The following is a 10,452-nucleotide window of genomic DNA, read 5'->3' as shown; positions in this document are numbered from 1 at the left end:
AAGCGGCATTTGCTCTCTCCACTCAGTTGATTTTAAGCGAAGTGTCAAAAATCGCCGCGTTGCTTGCAGCAGGAAAAAATTGATTTCCACTCATTTGTTCACGGGTTTTGCGGGCGATCGTGTTGTCGTGTGTTGTATTTTCTTGTGAATTGCACGATTTCGATTTTGCGGTGGGGTATATTACGTACGCATTTTTCTTTTTAATTAGATGAATAAAATCGTCAATAAATCCGGTTTTTTATAACACGAAATCAATTTTGAATTGCACTACAGAACGTCTAAATGTAATTCTAAATAATATCGATTAAGAACAAGTGAAATATTGTGAATTTAGATTAGTGAAAAAGCCTACATTCATTGCATCGGTTTATGTGTGTGAGCGCTGGATTGTTGCGCTAACCCCTCGTACCTGCTGTTGATTAGCCGTCCTTCGCCGGATTTGTACGCATCTTTATGAACTGCTTGATTATTCCAAGCCGCCTATTATTTGTGTGTGTGCGCAAACACAGCTTGTAACAGTAACAATATAAATGGGACGTGTGTTTATAGCTATTTGCATACATTCCTTTTAATTGAATTTGCTTCAGTTTGAAATTCATCTCTAATATAGTGCAGATTATATGAATTAACTGAAGCACTAAACGCTTCCGTAACAAACGTACACCAGCAATACTCTTTTGTAGACCCTTCCTAGCTTTTTGACGGTGCTGGGACAGATTTGTCCAGCTGTAGTGCGTTAGAGAATCACATTTCCCAATCCGAAGTCAAAATGACGTTACAAGAGTTATTGAATTACAAATACCTGACAAAAGAACAACTGAATGGCTTTGACAACTACAAAGTAAGTGCCTAACATAACAAATGTTGTTGAAATATAAATAATAATTAAATAAATAATTACAGTACAGCGCGCGTGATACCTCACCCCTGAGCGTATATGTAATGCATCCATTCTGGAATTGGACTGTCAAAGTAAGTTGAAATAGCAATAGAAAACCTGTTCAGCACCTTATAAAGAAACCAGCTTAATTGAATTCTGTTATCGCTCAATTTGCGCAAAAGTTTGCAATTTTTTAAATATTTGACTTAAACAAAACCCAGCCTTCGCCGGTATTGAAAAAAAAATCAATTTATCAAAAACAAAAAAATTATGGCAGAGGGCAGTAATTAACTGGCGTTAGGAAAATCAATAATCATAAACAAACCGCTTGGCGGACAAAAGCCGTATGTACACAGCTCAATGTCATGTGATTAGAAATTATAATTATGGTGGAAAATGTGTACTACAACAATACGTTTAAATAAAGAAAGAAAAGTAAATTGTGCAGCTGTAGCTTTAAGTGTATAGAATGCTATTAATTCTTTAGGAACAAACAAAATGTTTTTCTAAGTAGATATGTAAATACTACTTCTACTATATTCTTAATATATAATATTATGCTAATACTATATTTGTGTTGGAATTTGTAAGGACTTGTAATTATTAATGCAATAATAAACGGTTGTTATCTTCTTACTATCATTTGCAGTTCTTTCCCCGTTGGCTGGCACCAAACGTTATGACCTTTCTTGGCTTCCTTTGTACAGTAGTAAATCTGTTACTTCTATCCTATTATGATTGGAATTTCTACGCCAGTTCTGGCTTACCGAATACTACTCCCATACCATCTTGGGTGTGGTTATGCTGTGCTGTAAATATATTCTTGGCCTACACATTAGATGGCATTGATGGGAAACAAGCACGCCGCATTGGTTTATCTGGTCCGCTGGGTGAACTCTTCGATCACGGTCTCGACTCGTATACTGCAGTGCTGATACCCACATGTCTGTATAGCATTTTTGGCCGCAGTCTCGAGTACTCTGTGGCGCCTGTACGCATGTACTACGTATGCTGGATGGTGTTCTTCAATTTTTATGTTTCTCACTGGGAAAAGTATAATACAGGTGTTCTGTATTTACCGTGGGGTTACGATTTGAGCATGTGGGGTTCAACAGCTATGTACCTGTTGACATGGTGGTTCGGCTATCAATTTTGGCAACACACACTACCCATGGGTATCACGCTCGGACATATGATGGAGTTCGTTTTGCACATCAGCGCTATGGCCAATACACCGATGGTGATAATTAATGTGTACAAGTAAGCCAAATGTCGCATATATATTTTGTTTGTATGTTCGTTAATGACACTTTATTCATTTTATAGCTCATACGTGCAGCGTACGGGCAAAATGCGTTGCTTCAGTGAAGCAATGCGTCCATTATGGCCACTTTTGGTATTCCTTGTTATAATGATGCTGTGGCCTTTCATCTCACCGAATGATATCATGGAGAAAGATCCACGTATTATGTTTTTGCTGAGTGGGACAATATTCTCGAATATCAGTGTAAGTATGGGAACAAAATAGTGACGAAGTGTTAGAAATGTTAGCTGTGACGGTGACGCAAAGCTGTCCCATGTGAAGCGATTTGCTTAGACCCAAATGATTTATATAAATTTCCCAATGATTCATATTTAATTAATTGCGTATGCGCTAACTTATGATTCGTACAGTTGAAACGATTACTATTGATTTTTAGAGCCTCAAAATATGTATATGTTTTGCATTGCAGTAATACCTTTATCTTATCACTCAGTGATAGCAAACGCAAATGTGCTCACAAATGCCTTCACTTTAAATAGTTGGTTCTTTTTGTTCATGGAAAGTATTTCAAGTGAGCGGAGTAATCGCACACAATACCCTTTCCTGATATCATTCAATATTTTAAATTGTTTCACCCAGTTAATGCGAAGTCAAAAATCTAATCTCAAAATATTCGACCTAAATGACACAACGAAATAAGACGTGTTCAATTCCTTGTTTAAACAGTTTTCTGTGTTGCATTCAGGTAGTGTAGGTAGACATTTGAATTGCAAATAGTTTAAGTTTTATATTAATTTCACGTTTTGTGTTAGATCTGAAATTGCTGATATGTTATCTGCTGCGCGTTGCGACGCTTCACTATTTGTTGAGTCTATTTGAAATGACTGCTTGTCATATTATCATTATACACTAATACAACTATGTTCATAAAGTAAACAATTCAAATCAAAACAAAAAAACGTTAATCTTGGCTGCAACGAAGCTATAATACCCTTCTCAATATTCTAATTAGACGATAATTCGAGAAAAATTTTGTGAGGATGCCTTCTTAAATAAAAAGTCTATACAAAGAAATACGTTTGATCGGATAGTTTCCATATCAGCTATATGCTGTAATTGCCCGATCTGAACAATTTGTTCGGAGATTATAGCGCTACCAAAAGATTTTCACACAAAGACTGGATTTTGATCAATCAGTTTGTATGACAGCTATATGCTATAGTAATCCGATATCGGCGGTTCTGACAAATGAGCTTTCGGAGGAACGGGCGTGTGAAAAATTTACAGACATACGGACATGACTAGATCGATTCAGCGCTTTACGCCGATATATATTTAATAACGCATCCGACATTTCAGACTGGGTTACAAATACCGTGGCAACCTACATAATGTAACATCACTTTTAATAAATTTATAGGTGAAGGAAAAACGTTATATTAAAACCCGTTCATATTGAAAAAAAATTTGAGTATTGGCTATAAATAGTTACATTTTGGTTATAAAATGGATATAATTCGGTTATCATACACTTATAAAATCGTTACATTTTAGTTATAAAATGGATATATTTTGGTTATCATACACCCATAAAATGGTTACATTTTGCTCACAAAATGGTTACATTTTGGTTATCATACTCGTATTGAAACAAAATTTGAGTTCGGGTTATAAAATGTTATATACTGGTTATTAAATCTGACCGCGATTTTCGATTTTTTTGATGATGCGTTGTTTTGCATTTTAGTTGACGATATATAACCTGTTCAGGGTATACATATATATTTACAATAACATTGATCATAAAAACTGCAGTGCGTTAATTATGGCTTATCTGGTTAACTAGATGACTAAACGAATGATGTGATTTTTTGTTGTAATAGCATTGAAAAATGTATATAATAACACTTATTGCGCATACAGGTGCGATAATAATATTTTTTTTTGCAACTTTTCAAACCAAACTGATAAGTTCACCATTTGGGCACTTCAAAAAATCGCTCTTACGTATGTAGGTCATTAGCTAAGATAAGATAATACACATATACATATTTATATTTGCAAAATTTCATTAAGCTAATAACATTTCTCTCTTCTCCCCCTAAGTGCCGTCTGATTGTGGCGCAAATGTCCAATACGCGTTGTGATGTGTTTCATTATATGATGCCAATATTCTTGGTCTTCGTGGGCATTGGCTTATGGATACCGCTACTCGAGCGTCTAATGCTCTATGTTCTATTCGTCGTCACCACACTAACACACTGGCATTACGGCACAAATGTGGTGAACGAAATGTGCGAGCATTTCAATCGCATTTGCTTCAGCGTGAATAAGCGGGAACCAGCCGTTCGAAATGCCCAAGACGTACGTCTGCGTGACATGGAGAAAACCGACTAAACAATGCAACCAAACCAAAAAAAAGACAAGTGTGCTTATGCAAATGCAAAAATAAATCATTTGCAGTTAGGCAAAAACAAAAGTAACAGGAGGCTCGATATAAACGTTTACCCTTTACTTAATAATTTACCGGTAAGAAAGTGTTTTCGAAGCAAGTTTAGCTTTATTGATTGGTCTCGGTAAAGTGCAGGTATGTACATATGTACATTGAAATATATTAATATATATTTTTGCTACATAGCGGTCTCTCATATTTTTGTGCATTTACAAACCGTGCAATGAATTCGTGCTCTCTAAATCGTGATCTTGAAAAAATTGTCACTAAATAATAGGTTTTTGAATACGGCAATGCCATTTAGTGTCAATAAAATAAAGACAGCATAGAAGTAGAAGATTAGTTGGCAGCTCTGTTCATTTAATTTCATACTAAATTCTAAAAAGCTTGAAGTGAAGTGATTATTTATTATGCAACTGTAATAAAAAGCGTATAATTAATAATTGTAAACAGCCATATAATTTAAACTATTTATTCTAATTCATTATTTCTCGGCGCCTTCGTGCATATGCTCTGTCGAAGTGAAGTGGGTGCTGAAACTAAAATTTTTACTAAATTTAAAAATGTATTTATTAGCTATTGCGCTTTGTTTTGTTTATTTACAATAACTATGCATTTTCTTATTGTTTTCGGCAATATTTTTCGCTCACTTAGCACCACACATCACTTGCCATTAATTTCTTCGTTAATTCTTCGCCTCATTTCACATCACTTAAGTTAATTATAAGTTTATAGTATTTATTTTGTGTATTATTTTATTGCCAACAAAATAATTTATTTAAATGAAGTTATCAAATGTTTACCAATAACCGCTTAGACCTCTTAATATTTTTATTTGTATAAATATTAATTTAACGCAAATTTCATAAATTTTATTTTTATAAAACTAAAAGAAATATACATACATACATACATACATATATACTTATGTATATAGAAAAGTGAAATGTGAATATGTCATTTTGTGTTCGTGAAACTTTTGAACTCGAGCTTTATGATGCATGTTTAAGTTTAGTTTTTAGTTAGTGAAAATTAGCTACTTCCGAATATTGTGTATGTGTGCATAGACGAAACATACGTATGTCTTCGAAAATACAATATAAATAAATAAACTATATATTTAAGTAAAACTAGTGTTTTAGACTGAATAAAACTGTGCGCAGCTTTAATGGCGTACAACAAGACATTAGAACAACAAGATATTAAAACTAGTTAAATTTTGTTTAAATATTTAGTTCAAAATTCTAATTTTCTAAAATCAGAAAAATAATTTATAGTGCGCTGTGCAAAAGATATTAATTTAACATTTTATTTGTTTAAGTTGCCTTTGTGTATAAAATTAAATATACATAAATACAAATATATTTTTGTGCGAAAAAATTTCTACTTCCAAATAAATTAGTCAGCAAAAATATTTAAAAAAATATTAAAATAATTTAAAAATATTAAAGCAAAAAAAAAAAAAATATTTTCAATATTCAGTTATTTTCAATTTCCTAGAAAGACGTACAACATACGCTCTTTTTATAACTAGAAACTTTGTAACATGCAGTGCAAAACCATAAAATCTTTCCTAAATGCAATATTGTAACTAAATAAATAGCGAAGACAAACCACAGACACAGTGTAATTTGAAAAGACATACCACATAGCTTAATTTCGTTCAGTAACTAGCGTTGAAATGTTAATTATTTATGCAGTATGCACCTATGTATATGTATACTTTTATTTATGTATTGTATATAAATATGTACATGTACAAAAATTAATGAGATTAAAGAAACATACATACATTGCTGATACAAATGCGTAGTTGTTTGTTATTAATTTGTACAAAATTGTTGGCAAGAGGCTAAGAGTGAAGTTCCGAGGCTATCATTTTAAGCCGCTATTCAGTGGTCCGTAGGCAGTACCAGCGTTTACCAGCTCTACAAAAATGGTATTTGTAATTATCATTAAACTTCAATGAAAAGCAAAAACAAAAAAATTGAAAATAAAAAAATTAATTAAAAAACTTATAAAAAAATAAAAGAAAAAAACAATAATAATAATTAAAATATTAAAAAAATGAATAAATAAAAAAATGGATTAAAAAGCGAATAAATAAAACATAAATAACATATGTACAATTTACGTAAGTAAAATAATAAATTTCCCACGAAATTATGAGTTTTGAAATTTTGAATTATTTTTTCTGAAGAAAAATTAAAAAAAATTAAAATAAATAAATAATAAAAATTTCCCATAAAAGTATGAGTTTTGAAATTTAAAATTACTTTTTTAAAGAAAAATTAAAAAAATTAAAATAAATAAATAAAAACAATATAAAAAAAAAATAATAAAAAAATAAGTAAATAAAAAATAAATAACAGACCACTTTAGTATAACAATAAATTTCCTGTAAAATTTTGAGTATTGCAATTAAATTTTTTTTCATTGAGTTGTAAAATTAAAAAAAAAAAATGCCTTAAAATATTCAAACTTCAAACGTTAATATCTTTTAAACGGTTAGGTTTACGGAAAAACCGCAAGTGACCATTTTGTAGAGCATTCAATTTCCCACAGAATCGATGAAACAAGATATTTTTTCAATTTAAAAGCGAGATATGAATTTTTCTATCTGATAATAAGAAAATAATAGAAAACTGCAAGGTGGAGGACCTTTTCCATATAATTAAAAGGTCATATAATACGCGGTACCAAACTCACTATAAAGCAGTAAACCCAAGTACCAACATTCATAGAAAATGAAATGTTAATACGAAAAATTGCAACGAAGACCAAAAGGAATAAGAACACAATCGAAAATTTTCTAAAGGATCCCAAGAATTTTGATAAGATACCTTGAACACGCTGACCGCCTTTAATAAAACAAAGAGAAGTTTGGCAAATCAGGCCTTTGGGGGTTAATAAGAACGTAAGTCACTTGCAAATTCGGCGTCAGTTGTTTTTTTCCAGTCACTACTCGACGCATCCAACAAATCCTGGGTGCTGATAGCGCCATTCGATATCAAAAAAGAAGCGCCTCAGAAAAATACATAGAGCTTCTGTATAACGTGTTAGTGAAGTTGGTGACTAATTTTGGGGTGTAATGTGGACATTCGAACATGATAGAGCTACGTCTACTGAGGAATTTTGGGAGAGTTAAAATATCGATGTAATGGTATGGTAAGCAGTAAGTCGGGCCCTAAATCCCAACATAAATCTATGGAGACATTCTATTCAAGAAAGTATATGCAAATGGTCTTCAATAGTAAAGATTATTGGAGTAGGAATGAGCAATCCAAAGGGAATGGAAAATTTAGTTTGATTGTTATTGTAAAATTTTGTTTGGTCGATGACCTTTCGTATATCTAAAGTAATAAATAACAAGGGCGTTCATAAATAATACTGAAAACCTTAAAAATGAAGTAGTTTTAAATTTCTAATCATAAATGCCTCTTTGAAAATAAAAAATATATTTAAAATAATAAATAAATTTTTTTTATTCTTGTTCTCAATAACTTTTTTTACTTAGACTTTTAAGAATATTCAATTAAATAAGTTGAGACACTATCAACTTTCGATTTTTATCAGATAATTTAAATTAAAGTATATAATAACTTTCACTTCAACATTTGAAAAAATAATTTGAGCCGAAAAAATTTCAATTCCACGAAATCGTAATTAAAAGTTTTAATAAAGTAATTAAAATAAAAGACCAGCGTAAGAAATCCAAAAAAAGAAGGAAAGTTAAACCAGTATTGCGTTATTGTCGCATAATTTCAAATTATCATCAGATAAGCTCGTTGTAAGCGCAGTTCAATTACCTTTCCCCTAATTTTTTGACAAATTCAATAGCAGCACTTGCGTAAAGAAAAATAATACGCGCGAATTACATACATAAATATATATATGGATGTGTGTGTGTAACTGTATTTATGGCAGGTGTGCGCAAAAAACAAAAGACTTAAACAACAAACTCGACAGCATTTCAATCACGTTTCGCATGCTCATCACGTACCAAATGAGTTTAGCAGACGAAATGACGCGCAGATTCAAAATATTTTATTCTCGCTGGCATTTTACTATTATTTACATTATTCTACGTTGTAAAATTATCTAGAGTTTCATGTGAGTAAATTGACATTGACGCGTGAGTCAAGTGCAAGGGACTTTACCGGAGCAGCTGAGCTTTGTAAGGTACGGTGTGGAGGCCCTGCAACGGTTCAATTGGAATGTTAGCAGTTTTTTAGTAAAAAGTAACAAAAAATAGTAAAAAATATGAGTGAGAGTTTCTTGTTTAAATAAAATTATTATTTTTTTATTAATTTACTAAAACTACAGAAAATGATAAATAATAATAAATAAAATAAAATAATTATAAGAAAGAGTTTGTATGACAGCTATGTGCTACAGTGGTCCGATAACGGCGGTTCCGACAAATGCGCCGTTTCTTGGAGAGAAAGAGACGTGCGCAAAATCTCGGACATATATCTAAAAGCTGAGTGACTTGTTTGAGTATATACAGGCAAACGGACGTGGCTAAATCGACTAAGCTCGTCACGTTGATCATTCATATATACTTTATAGGTTCTCCGAATTCCTTTCCTAGCAAACTTAATACATCTTGTTCAAGGTATAAAAAAAAAAAAACAGAAAATATAGTATGTGGACATAACCAGCACACATATTCAGTATTTGCAAATCTTAGTCTTCTCGCAAACTGTGTTTATTTAACAAACACGCATTTGTCTACACCTCAACCTTCAACTTCAAACAAACCGTTAATTAGTCAATGGTAAAAAACAAACATTAAAATGGGTCAACAGTGCTATGAATTATTCCATTGTGACACATTTTCGAGGAGCGTCTGCTCAAACGCCAACAAGACTTTCATAGTGCTCGTAAAAAGTATTCAGCTTAGTAAATATTTATTTGGATGGCAACAACAACAAGGCAGAACCACTGCAAACGCGACCTTCCGCACCAAAGCTTTTGTTTTTCCGCTTTATTAGAAGCGATATAACGATCTTAATGGATAAGATTAGGTTAGGTCATACTGGACGGCCACACATAGACCTTCTGGTTCTTAGTAATGCCAGCTAGAGGTTCTCAATTTGAGTTGAAGTATTCGTCATGCAAGAAGTCAACACTTTTTTCGATTTTAAGAGCGATTTGATATATAATATTGATACTTCATCTAGTCCTATGAATGGCAAAGCTCATAGTTATTCAAGATGAGATCAAGATAATGCCGGTCAGAGGCGTATGAGGTGTTCCAGCATCTCCCTCATACTAATTTATCTGTTTTTTCTGGGGATACTACTAACCAATCCGTGAAGTCTATGGAATATTTTTTTAATCAGTTTTTATTTGCCCAGTACCTACATACATATTTATAATATAATTGGAATACATACATATTTACTTTGAGCGAAGTCGATCCATAGATGATGCCAGCGCCTCCTAGGATATTTTTAAGCAATAAGAAAAGTAATAAGAAACTTTTGGAATTTACTATAAGTTACTTTTTTATAGTCTTTCAGAAATAAATATGCACCTAAGATAAAATTTGACCCGGACTGGTCCACTTACCAACGCACGTAAACCGAATTCTTTGATAGATTTATGTCTATAAGTATGTGGTTGTCAGCTGTGTGTTTACGACGCGAGAGGTTGGTGAGCCCAGTCCGGGTCAAATTTGATCTTGATGTATATCCATCAAAAAAACTAAACTTTCAATATGTTTGATGAGAATTCATTTAGAAACTGTAAATAAAATGAAATAGCGTTATACATATGTATATGTATATTTTTCAAATTACAAGTAATACTATATGTATACCGTTATTATAATCATAAAGCCAATTAGCT

The 10,452-nt window shown here is 32.1% G+C and overlaps 1 protein-coding gene across 1 annotated transcript; it reads left to right on the top strand.

The window, feature by feature from the left end:
- Positions 1–85: 85 nt before the first annotated feature.
- LOC126753508 (ethanolaminephosphotransferase 1) lies at positions 86–6,402 on the top strand. Its single transcript, XM_050465012.1, has 5 exons — positions 86–841; positions 904–972; positions 1,530–2,140; positions 2,207–2,387; positions 4,251–6,402. Exons 1-5 carry the CDS (start codon positions 770–772, stop codon positions 4,539–4,541), a joined length of 1,224 nt encoding a protein of 407 aa, XP_050320969.1. The 5' UTR covers positions 86–769; the 3' UTR covers positions 4,542–6,402.
- The last annotated feature ends 4,050 nt before the right edge of the window (positions 6,403–10,452 follow it).

This window comes from Bactrocera neohumeralis, chromosome 3, assembly GCF_024586455.1.
Source record: "Bactrocera neohumeralis isolate Rockhampton chromosome 3, APGP_CSIRO_Bneo_wtdbg2-racon-allhic-juicebox.fasta_v2, whole genome shotgun sequence".
Lineage (NCBI taxonomy): Eukaryota > Metazoa > Arthropoda > Insecta > Diptera > Tephritidae > Bactrocera > Bactrocera neohumeralis.
The sequence above is the reverse complement of the archived record's forward strand: the minus strand, read 5'-3'. Positions and strand labels throughout refer to the sequence as shown.